The 12,118-nt window shown below is 42.4% G+C and overlaps 1 protein-coding gene across 1 annotated transcript in view; it reads left to right on the top strand.

Annotated features, from left to right (window-relative positions):
• LRP2 (LDL receptor related protein 2) overlaps positions 1 to 12,118 on the top strand; it is a 154,274-nt gene that overhangs the window by 37,765 nt on the left and 104,391 nt on the right. Inside the window, 7 exon segments of the mRNA XM_082236526.1 lie at positions 4,389 to 4,499; positions 4,613 to 4,726; positions 5,835 to 5,951; positions 6,964 to 7,107; positions 7,661 to 7,780; positions 10,651 to 10,779; positions 11,912 to 12,081. Of these exon segments, the coding sequence (XP_082092652.1) occupies positions 4,389 to 4,499; positions 4,613 to 4,726; positions 5,835 to 5,951; positions 6,964 to 7,107; positions 7,661 to 7,780; positions 10,651 to 10,779; positions 11,912 to 12,081 (905 nt within the window).

Raw genomic sequence — 12,118 nt, 5'->3', positions numbered from 1 at the left:
ATGAGTATGCCAGCGGCGCTAAAGACTATGAGTATGCCAGTGGTTTAAGGAGCCAAGTACTAGGGCTGGAAAGAAGTTTCATATCTTGGCAAGTGTGGCCTTTATAGGAGAAAATAGTTTTTAATGTGCCTTTGGTAGAGGAAAACTTGATTACTTGAAAGCATGTTTTTGTTTCTTCTTTTCTCAATGATTAAGTCTCTGGGTGGATGTGTCCAAACTAACTTCTTTCCCATTGTTTCCACACCATCTATGATTTCCACCCTTTTGATTGACAAATGAGGGTCAGCCCAGCTAGTCATGACAAGAGTAGGCTAAAAAGAAACGAGCAGCAGAGAGTTTATGGGGATTACAGTGTAATTGTGGACATCTGCTTGCATCATTTGCTTATTAAACATGGGCTCTGAGTACCATGCCTTATTGCCTATTGTTCATTATGGCCCCGTGTTATCCTACGCAACAGTGTTAACCACCAGAGTGGGTATGACAAAAACAACAACAGTATTGTGTGTCGTATGTCTGTGAAACAATTTACATACGTACATTAGACCAATGGTGGAACCTTAAGGATGTTAGTTTGGACAAACCACTCTGTGTTTCCCAAAACTGTAGACAAAGGTAGTCTATAGGAACATAACTATTATTTGTGGAACTTCTGAAAGTTGCATTATGAATGGGTGCCATCTCTACTGCCTTCCTTACTACATTCTGCTTCCTGCCCTGATATTCTCATAGCCCTGTGATAAAGGTTTTTCTTCCCTCTGGTCAATAATGAATCTCCAATAATGATTTCCATTCACCATTTCCTTGAGTTCTAAGAACAATTTCTCATCAACGTGCCTTAGAGACAGTTCATTTATCCAGCAGAATTAGGCCACTGTGGTTCCCTCCAGGTGTTTTGGACTGCAGTTCTCATCAGCCCCAGCCAGCATAGACTATGGTGAGGTATGATGGGAGTTCTAGTCCAGCAGCATATAAAGGGCACCGGGTTGGCTATGCTTCAGTCAGTGGATTTAATTGAATTCTGTAGTTTTTGCTAAACTTTGTCAGTGAAGCACAAAAATTAAGGTGTAAAAGTTCAAAAGTACTCTGTTTAATTTTAAAGCCCGCTCCCAGCCAAATCAGTTAAGTGGGCCTGTCATTGCTTTAAGGTGATTAGTTTCGCACAGCAGTGTGGGAGACCCAGGGTTAATGCCTGGTCTCTGTTTAGTAATCCTTGGACCAATAAATCCTGGGATTGTTACAGAGTGGTAGACTCAGCCTTGGACTGAGGGAAGGCTTCATATCTTTCAGCAACAGTCATTACGACTAATTAAAGGGTTGGTGTTGACAAACCTTCTTAATCAACACAAGGGAGGTGCCTGTTAGTGTGGGGTCTTGAAGATAGGAGCATTGCACTGATTATGGGAAACCTAATGGCAGCGAATAGCAAAAGTGTGCTAATGTTTTGGAGGGCATACAATGTGGATAAAGTGACAAACAATATGAGCCCCTCATAGCCCTCTTTTACCACACTCTGTTCAAAGAATCTTTCATGTGGCAGGATCTTCAGCCCCGGAAAGATCTGTCTGCACAGATTTATTAATGCATCAAGGCCATTTAATAGGGTTCACTAATAGAGTAACGTACACCTCTTCTGCAAAATCCCTGTAGAAAAATGTCCCCAATGTCATGCGGCATGTGACTGCCTGTGACTAGCTTCTGTATAAAATTCTCTTGCAAAAGCCAGTGGACTGGGTTCAGCTATAATGTTCAATAGAAGTGAAGATAAATAGCAGTGCTTTGAAGTCAGAATTAAAGAATGGGACCCATGAACGAAAATACTGTCACCCAATAAAGACGAGGAGAGCTTTAAGGCAACGAGCTGCTGTTGAAACAACTCTGAAAATGAAGACATACAGAATTTGGTTTCTCCAGCAGAATCTGAAGAGCCTTTATTCTATTTGGCAATTGGCATTGCTGGAAGTAGGTTTAACTGTGTAGGAGATAAACAATGTTTCTGAATGAGGTATGATATTTAAGAGATTGGTCAAATGCACAGTGCTCTGCAGTTACAGGCAAAGTAAAATGGAACAAGCAGATCGAAGGCCACAGCCCATTTTACTGCTAATGGGATTAACAGCAAGAAAAAACTACCCATGCAAAGGCTAAGATAAACATCAGACCAGTGTTTCAGCTCCAGTCCATTTAATTAGTGTTTCTGCTTCATAAAAATAATGGTTTTCTCCACTTACATAAATGCATTGCTCTGATTTAGAATCCTGGCTTCTCTCTCAAGAACATTTCAGATAAAACCATTGTGAAGAATGTAGAAGGAAAGCACGGAAATTAGCGTGGGTATAATTGCCTTACACTTGAAAGTTTCCCTTAGTTTTATAGGAGCCATTTTTAATCCCATATTTCTTTCATGCTTTCCTATTAACAAAATGTAACCAAGCTTCAACCCTATTCCCCACCCCAGCTGAAGCTCTGAAATTCTAAAACGCCAGGTCTTTTGAAGATTGTAGCAGCTATTATTACAGTCCTGTTCAGACTTAACCTTACATGCATCCTACTAGCTCAGGAAAGCACACATTCTGCCTCCATACAAGCCAACCCTAACCTGATTTCTTGACACATGTAATTTGCCATTTTTATGGACAAGCATCTTAATGCGCCAATTATGACTTACTATTTTGCTTCTGCGCTGTGCTGCTAAACTGTAGGGAAACTGTGGTTGGGCCAACACATTTTTGCTATGTGAATCAGAACGCCAACTGATGGCCAAATAAACTATGGCTGACACATAGTGTGCTGGTGCATGCTGCTGAAATTGTCGGTGTTTTGTTCCTCCTCCTCTGCTGCTGCTGTAGATGGTCTCTAGGACCAGGCACAAATCCAAGCATCATCAATGTCAAAGGAATATGACTGCCAGCATTTTCCACTTTTGGGGCATGTTGAGCATTCCCTGTGGTTTTCATGCTGTAGTAGCTGGAGCCCTCATCTACACCAGGTTGAAGATTGGCCGAAGAATGTGTTAATGAAGCATTTCAACTGCACTGTCTACAACACCACATATACGTGCCACTGTCTCTGGAGCAGCTAACAGCTGTTACAATATTGTCAAGATTAATCCCATTAGCTCCTAATGACCAGCTGTCTCCGATGATTATCCTGCCCTGGGCTCATAAGGTTTTACTACTGTTGCTTCATTTAGACAATGATTTAGAAACACAATAGGAAACGTTGGAACAAAAAACTGCGCTTTAAAAATAAATCTGAAATAAAAGTCTTCAAATGAATTAAAATAGTAATAGTTAATGAACTATGGGAAAGATTATGGGAAAACAATGCTATCGTAGTTCTAGGTCTAGAGTTTCTGCAGCTCTGCAGTTGCAGGTACCCTTTGTTTGCAAAGCTTGAACCAGAAATAAGAAATGAATGACAACATCTGAATTCCCCCAGTCATCTGAACATGGGGAGCTGTATTTAAAGAAATTTTAAACTCATTGGTGAGAGGAGATCCTACACTGTGAGATCTTCCATTTGGTCAATCACATTTCCTTGTGGTGCTGAGAGAAGTAGGAGTGAGTGTGTGCACAAGCACTTTCCCCCAAACTCTTCCTAGGATTGTTCTGGGTAGGGCCAGACCTACCATTAGGCAGAGTGAGGTTGCTGCCTCGGGCAGCTGATTTTGAGCATTGTGAAATTTTGCTGTTCGTTAGTTAGCAGATCACTAGTTATTTAATGTATTGGTTTTCTATTTCTGCTGCCAGGGAGGAAGAGAAGTGTTTGGGTGATTTTCTGCCATAAGTTCTAGAATAACTTGACTGGCCTTGGATACCATACACCTTGACCTCAGTTTCCATTTGCTGCTCCGTCACAGACAGTGAAATGTCTTGGGTTGGTTTTGGTTCTGGGGAAGAAGTAAATGATGCCCAAGCAGACTTCATAGATTGCTTGCAGTCTTGGGAAAACTGGTGGATGATTCAAGAGCTCAGTGGCAAAGAAGGACGAAGACGGATGTTTCACAAAGCAACAATGAAAACAAAATTAAGGTTCCGCCAAGAGGGGAATAGATTAATGAACCACCAAGAGGGGAATAGATGGCCCTTTAGATTAGGCATAGGCAACCTTTGGCCCTCCATATGTTTTGGCCTACAACTCCCATCATCCCTAGCTAACAGGACCAGTGGTCAGGGATGATGGGAATTGTAGTCCAATACATCTGGAGGGATGAAGGTTGCCTATGCCTGCTTTAGATGATGATGGACCACAACTCCCAAAGATCTCTGATCATAGGCCATGGTGATTGAGGCTGACGGAAGCTGGAGTCCGTCTGCCACTGTTGCTGATGTATAGCCTAACTGCTTCCTCTGATGCATTAGAGTAAAGCATCTTTCCCCTTGCAGAGTACCCAACATGTGATCAGCTATCGTGTTCCAATGGAGCATGCTTTAATGCAAGCCAACGCTGTGATGGCAATGTGGACTGCAGAGACGCCTCTGATGAAACCAACTGCAGTAAGTACTGCATATGCACACCATGGAGGATTCAACTGATGTGCTTGGTCATAATAACCAAAATGCTGGCATTTCTTTCTAGGCCACGTTCATGTGTTTGTCCTTCTTTTCAGCTCGTGGATGTTCCAACTCCCAGTTTCAGTGTGGAAATGGAGAATGTATCCCCCGAGCCTTTGTTTGTGACCACGATGATGATTGTGGAGACAGGAGCGATGAAAACTCTTGCAGTACGTCAGTCTTCACTTGGGCTTCTTTCACTACTTTACAGCTTAGAGATAGGGAACTTGTGGCTCGTCAGTTGCTGTTGGACCACAACTCCCACCATCCTTGATAACTGGCCATGCTGGATGGAGCTGATGGGAATTTGAGTTCAACAGCATCTGGAGGGCCACAGCTTCCCCATACCTGACCTAGAGGCTGAGCTTGAATTAAGCATGAAATGTACTGTTTAGAATATTGGACAGCGTACCTGTGAGTTTTACCAGCAGTGGAGCAGGTTCACTCAAACGTGGACCATTTCAAACGTGTGTGTGTGTGTGTGTGTGTGTGTGCGCACGCGGATGTACACTGAAGATTGATGATGCCCCGCTACTGAAATCCCTAGATGGGACATATCTCTGTCAACATAGCTAAGGTCAGTAACATGGGACAAAAATTCTTCCTACTTGCTGCTTTACGGTAGGTTATAATAATAATAATAATTTATTATTTATACCCCACCCATCTGGTTGGGTTTCCCCAGCCACTCTGGGCGGCTTCCAAAAGAATATTAAAATACTGTGATACATCAAACATTAAAAGCTTCCCTAAACAGGGCTGCCTTCAGATGTCTTCTAAAAGTCTGGTAGTTGTTGTTCTCTTTGACATCTGGTGGGAGGGTATTCCATAGGGAGGGTGCCACTACCGAGAAGGCCCTCTGCCTGGTTCCCTGTAACTTGGCTTCTCGCAGAAATACTGGGGATGTTCTCCACTCTGTGCTCTTTGAAGGAAGATTTGTTTGGGGGCTGGAATGCAAGGCACCTCTGCTTCTTTCCTAAAGACAGTCTTTCTCCTGCCTTTGTAATGTCGTGGGTCCCCTCATGGTTGTGGGTCCCCTCATGGTCTGCTCTGCTCTGCTCTACTGCTTTCATCCAGTTCAGCTGTCCGTGCTCCTGCTTGCAGGCCTGGTAGAAAAGAAAGAAGTTAAGAAGGCAGCAGAAGCATTGTGCACTGAACCTTGGTGGTCTGAGCTTGCTCCAGCAAGTTGTGCACATGTCTAGAGTCCAGGGAGGTAGTGTGAAAAGTTTGGCATATGGGGAATTCTTTATTATTATTTTTTGCTGTTCTCTTCCTCAGCATATGCAACTTGTAAAGGGAATTTCTACACTTGCCCAAGCGGTCGCTGTATTCATCAGAGCTGGATATGTGATGGAGATGATGACTGTGAAGATAATGAAGATGAAATAGGATGTGGTAAGCAATGAAATAAGCTGGCTTCAAAAGTAGTGACATTTGCAAATATGACTTTTCTGCCCCTTCTGGGTGACGATTTATACAAATGCAGGTAGAAGATAACTTGCCATATTTTTGCATCCCCTTTTACATTTTTAAAGCAATATGTAGCTTTTGTTCCCAAGTTCAGTCCAGAACATTAGACTATGACGTATCAATCCTCAACTGCACTTTGGCGCTCAAGATGTAATATCAGAGGTTTAGTTTAAACTCAGGGTGCGTTAGTGGGACAATGTGGTAAGTGATGAAATCATAATATACACTTAACGGACAAGATCCTTAAAAAAAAATCTATCTGCCCCAAAACGCATAATACATGCCAGAAAGGTCTAATTCCTAGTTAGAAAGATATGTATGTGGAACCCAAGACATATTTGTCAAAATGGTGTGACCATAGGCTGTCCTAAAGCAGAAGGACATGAGGCCCTATATGCCCCTTGTTCAACCTGACAGATGTTTCTGAAATCAGTAAGAGTTCCACCATTACACACACATTCTCAGTCTTTTTAAAATTCAGCCTGTATTCTGCCATACTGTTTCCCCCCCTGAAGAAACAGAAGCCACTTCATCCATTTGATTTGTTAGATTTGCACTTAGAGCATTTTAAGTTTATGTTTCAACATACAGTGTGTGGTTATGAGTGATAACGATTTGCAAGCATGGAATATCTTACAAGCGGGCATGTCAAGGAGCTGTGATTGGAGGCAGCCATTGCCTTGTTGGCAAACCCAGGTTCATTTCTGCGTAATCTGTGAATTGGTCTCTGGAAATAATAGAAAAGTTTGTTTTCTTAAGTACCATGAAGCTGAAAGAGAGAGGCAGAAAGAAGTAAAAGATTGGCTGATGGAGGCTTTTCTAGTTATACTACAGCTCAGATAGCTAGTGACAACCCCATCCCTCAAAATAACAAATGCTTCTTCAAACCTGAAATACTATTTGATATTGTGCAATGATTTTCTCTTCTGTTCCTTAGAGAGCGGGCATCGAGATTGCTACCCTGGTGAATGGGCCTGCCCTCTGTCAGGACAGTGTATTCCAATTGGCAAAGTCTGCGATGGGACTCCGGACTGCCCAGGCAGAGAAGATGAAACAAACATAACTGCAGGCAGACACTGCAGTGAGTAAATAACACATGCAAAAGTGTATGGAATGATCAGTCTTGCCATCTAGGCAACTATGGTTCATCTCTGAGAACCTAGTATTGGAAAGAAGAAAAGGGAGGAAGGCTTTGTTTAACTTGCTTTCACAAAGTCTGGGACACCCTTCCTGATTTTTGCAATGTTTCTTCCACATAAAAGTTGGCTCAATAATTTTAAGTATGGTTTGTCTACAGAGATCAGTGGCAGTTCCCTAAGATGAATGCTTACCTGGAATCATCCAACACATAACTACTGGGGTGCGATTCCTAAGCTTGAATTGCATACTAGTAGTTATGTGTTTGACAGGGCCTGTGAACATAGCTGTTGGATGAACTCATGGTGCAAAATGGTCGCATTTCCCAAGTGATGTCTTTGCATTGTGCACACATTGGCTTATAGTTAAGGTTCCCCATTTGTTCCCTGTTTGCTGAAACAGATATTGTGTATGTGTGACAAAATACCAGTTTGCAGAACCAAGCTGCTCATACTGTGTCTTAAGGGCGATATTCAAAATGACTTTGTTTTTGGCAGACATATCTCGCTGTGCAGCGTTGAGCTGCCAGTACCGCTGTCACTCTTCCCCTTCTGGAGGAACATGCTATTGTCCTGCAGGATACATAATCAGCAGCAATGACAGCCGCACTTGCATTGGTAAGTGAAGAATGTTGAGATATTGATCGTCCATCTCTTAACTTCCTCCCCACAATTGTCATGGATGTTAAGAACTTTCAGTCTTCTAAAGCTATTGTTACTATCCATTTTTTCTTTTGTTACGGTGACCCACGGGTTCAGATTTGCTTGATATTGTAACCCATTGATAGATTGCCTGATAGCAATCATTCATGCATTTTAACTGCAAGTTTGCCTGTTTTATAACCATTATTTGACACATCTCAGCAAAACATTGTTTAACACCCCTATTAATGTGGAAGCTGTTGAGATGTTTATAATGCTTTCCAAGTTATTCATAGTTTTGTTGATGAGAATGTAAGAACACCAGTGACCATCTGATTGCAGGATATTTCTTCATAATCTATAGAAATGTTTTCCAGAAACATACAGGTACACAAACTATGTCAGATGTCGCGAAGCATGAATGATTTAAATCATTTTATTCCCAATAAAGACCATTTTGACAAGTATCAATGGGGTGGTTGAGCTTGCATTTTGCCAAATAGTAGATCAATGCATTTCTGGCGGTGTGAATTTCTGTTGGACAGGGATACTGTGTTAGTACTGGAGCTGCGCCCCATATCTGAACAGGTATTCATGGGACTTTAATGTGGGGCTTCAAATGCAGCAGAAGAAAAATGGTAGCTTGCTTTCCAATGTATGGCACAGCCCATGCTTTTCTACTTGCTTTTTTTCGCTTGTTGTGTTACTCTTGTCTTCAGTTATATATGTGGTGATGCCCCAGTGAAAGCAGTGGGCCTTCTGCATGCGTGACAAGGCAGAGTATTGCAGTGTGTGATGCTTAAAGGTGTAAGTTAGAACAATAAGGTTGTGTAATCCTCTCCATTACCTTTTGACCTAGTTCTCTTAAGGTGCATATTGACAGTACCACTTCAGACTATGGATGACGGAAGGAGGGTTGCTCAGACAGCTGAATGTTCTTCCACCATTCAGAAAACTAGCTAGCAGAGAAGAAGGGGTTCAGTCCAGTCTTCTTCCTGTCAGCCTATTTTTTCCTATGTGTGGATAATTTTGTTTGTTTGAAGGAGTATGCAAATTTGGGAGCCCCCCTATCTAAAGTGGTACAAGCCCATCCTCCCTGAGGACTAGTATCTGTTGGTTTGTTCTTCATTCTGCCTTACTCAGACTGCAAACGAAAAGCCATTCACCTGCAAAGTAATCCAATTTCAGTTGTCCTTACAGTTTTTGAGATGGAGGAGTTTAATCTTCTAATGCTGAAAGCCGAGTCCAAATTAGTGTCAATAATCTGATTCTTGCTTGCTCCTGTTATAAATGTTGTGAGATGAGAGAATAAGAGGCACGTCTGGCTTCAAGGTGATTTCTGAAATGTCAGAAGACAAAACTTAGATGATTTGCTTCATTGTTAAGATTGTAGTGCAGCTGAGAAACCCCTAATAAAAACACACAATTGTTTTTTAAAAAAATTGATTAGACCTATCCCTTCTGCTAAAGCATGATTTTGTGAAGTCTCTCGTAGCTACTGGCATTGCGGTCCCCATCATTTTAAGAAAGGTGGTTTTCACAAATCACAGAGCAAGTTAACTTTCTTGTTGTTTAGTCGTTTAGTCATGTCCGACTCTTCGTGACCCCATGGACCAGAGCACGCCAGGCATTCCTGTCTTCCACTGCCTCCCGCAGTTTGGTCAGACTCATGTTTGTAGCTTCGAGAACACTGTCCAACCATCTCGTCCTCTGTCGTCCCCTTCTCCTTGTGCCCTCCATCTTTCCCAACATCAGGGACTTTTCTAGGTAGTCTTCTCTTCTCATGAGGTGGCCAAAGTATTGGAGCCTCAGCTTCACGATCTGTCCTTCCAGTGAGCACTCAGGGCTAATTTCCTTAAGAATGGATGCGTTTGATCTTCTTGCAGTCCATGGGACTCCCAAGAGTCTCCTCCAGCACCACAATTCAAAAGCATCAATTCTTCGGCGATCAGCCTTTATGGTCCAGCTCTCACTTCCATACATCACTACTGGGAAAACCATGGCTTTAACTATACAGACCTTTGTTGGCAAGGTGATGTCTCTGCTTTTTAAGATGCTGTCTAGGTTTGCCATCACCTTTCTCCCAAGGAGCAGGCGTCTTTTAATTTCGTGACTGCTGTCACCATCTGCAGTGATCATGGAGCCCAAGAAAGTAAAATCTCTCACTGCCTCCATTTCTTCCAAGTTAACTTACATCTGATTTAGAGTTGCTGTGAGTTTTTATTGTAAAATAAGTGGTTGGGATTGGTTTGAATAAGCATTTGAGCATATAAATTGATATATCTCTTTTTCATTTTGATCAGGGTAGACTGAGCACTGAGGAGTTGTGATTGGCAAAAGGACACCCAGTTTGTTTCATGGCTGGGCAGCAAAAGCCAGTGTTTGAACTTGAAACTTGAAACCAGGGTTCAAACCCAATGTCCTACCTGTTGCATTACATGCTGCCTCATATAGTTAGTGTGTCATCTTTATTAAATGGCAGCCCACATTTTAGCCAAGGCAGCGGTTTTCCAAAGATGGGCATCAGTCTGGGGTGAGTTTAAGGAGAATGGAAACTTAATGCAACCACATAGAGGAGCTGGTTGTTGTGGTTGCTGCTGCTGTGTCCTGTGGACCCCTTACTCAAAATACTCTCAGAAGTCTTGGGTATTTTTAGATCCTAAGTTCCTGGAAAATATGGAAGAGGCATGTGTTTATAACATCTGAATCTGATGGGCATCTTTCTGTTAGTAAGGAAGCATGTGCATCTGTGTAAGATAGGACTCCTGCAAATAGGCAGGAAGAAAGTGATGAATTCTGTGGACAGAATGTGCTTGGCAATGTTTGCAACCTTGTCTGTGTCACAGACTTCGATGACTGCAAGACGTGGGGCATTTGTGACCAAGTGTGCGAAGACCGCGTTGGCCACCATCGGTGTCACTGCGCAGAAGGTTACGTCTTGGAGCATCACCGCCACTGCCGAGCCAATACCTCATGTAAGCCAGTAGCTCTGGGAGCTGATCTTTCTCCCTTGAGCGATGCTTTGAAAGCTAACATTATCTTGTCATCTCACAGGTGCTTGAAAGGAAAGCCGATTATATGCTTGTGATAAATGGAATGCCCTTGAGTGTAATGCAAGGATGCTTAAAGTTTTGCAAGGCCTCCCAGCACTTTGCTGTCACTGCCTGCACCATTTATTTACCTATTAGCCAGTTGTTGCTGGAAGACCAGGCAGCAAGTCCCCTCAGTATCCTTCACCAAGTAATGAAAACAAAGACACCCGCCCCTTCTGCCATTAAGGATTTCTAAGTGCCATTGATTTAGATGGGAGAGGTTTAAACAAGACCGTAGCTCAGTGGCCAAACTTCCATGGTTTGCATGCAGAAGGTTCCACATTCCATTATTATATCTCCAGAAAGAAATTCCAGTCTGAGCTAGATGGACCAGTTGTCCGGCTCAGTATGTGGCAGCTTTCTTAAATGTGCATTTATCTCCACAACAGAAATCGGTGATGCTTAAAGGTGCTTTAAATTGGGCAAGTTTGCACACAATGCACATATTTTTAAAGTATGAAAGTCGTCAAAGAGAAATGAATAATTTTTGCCTAGCACTTTAAATATGTGTACTAGTTCATCTTCTCCCAGAGAACGAGACCCAATTTACATGTTACACCAGTTATGTGGCTTCTTCCACAATGTGTAACCATATGGGCACTTCTGCGATATAGTTAGTTACCTGTATGAATTGGTGGTGGTGGGATTAGGTCTTGGTTGTATATTGACCTAAGAAACAATAGAAAATGAAAAATGTTCCGAATAGGGCAATGATACGAATCGCATGAATACTAGTTCATACAAGCAGATAACTGTATAGACCATTATCCAGATAATCTGGGCATCATGATCCTCTGTTTCATGTGTAAATTCGGCCTTAATATTGGGGTTGCCGTAGAGAACCAGATTCTAGAAAATGTATAGAATATGTGTGCCTGTAAGGTAATATTTTATAGGCTGGTGGTACACCCAGTTGTCACAGTTAACTGTTGGTCATTACCCACCCTTTCTGTAGTTTTCTAGCTAATGCCCAACTGCACAAGAAATGGCACATTAATGCCATCTGTTCTTTCAGCTGGAGTTGCCTCAGTTATTTTTTCTAATGGCCGTGATTTGCTGGTTGGAGATGTTCATGGACGCAGTTTTCAGACTCTAGTCCGATCCCGGAACCGTGGAGTCGCCGTCGGTGTGGACTTTCATTTTCAGCTGCGTAGAGTATTTTGGACAGATACAGTGCAAGATAAGGTAGGTTGAAATGTCGAGCAAAATGGCATTTTTGGAG

The sequence above is a fragment of the Podarcis vaucheri genome (assembly GCF_965113315.1).
Source record: "Podarcis vaucheri genome assembly, chromosome: 1".
Lineage (NCBI taxonomy): Eukaryota > Metazoa > Chordata > Lepidosauria > Squamata > Lacertidae > Podarcis > Podarcis vaucheri.
Note: the sequence above shows the minus strand (reverse complement) of the source record. Positions and strands in the feature narration are given on the sequence as shown.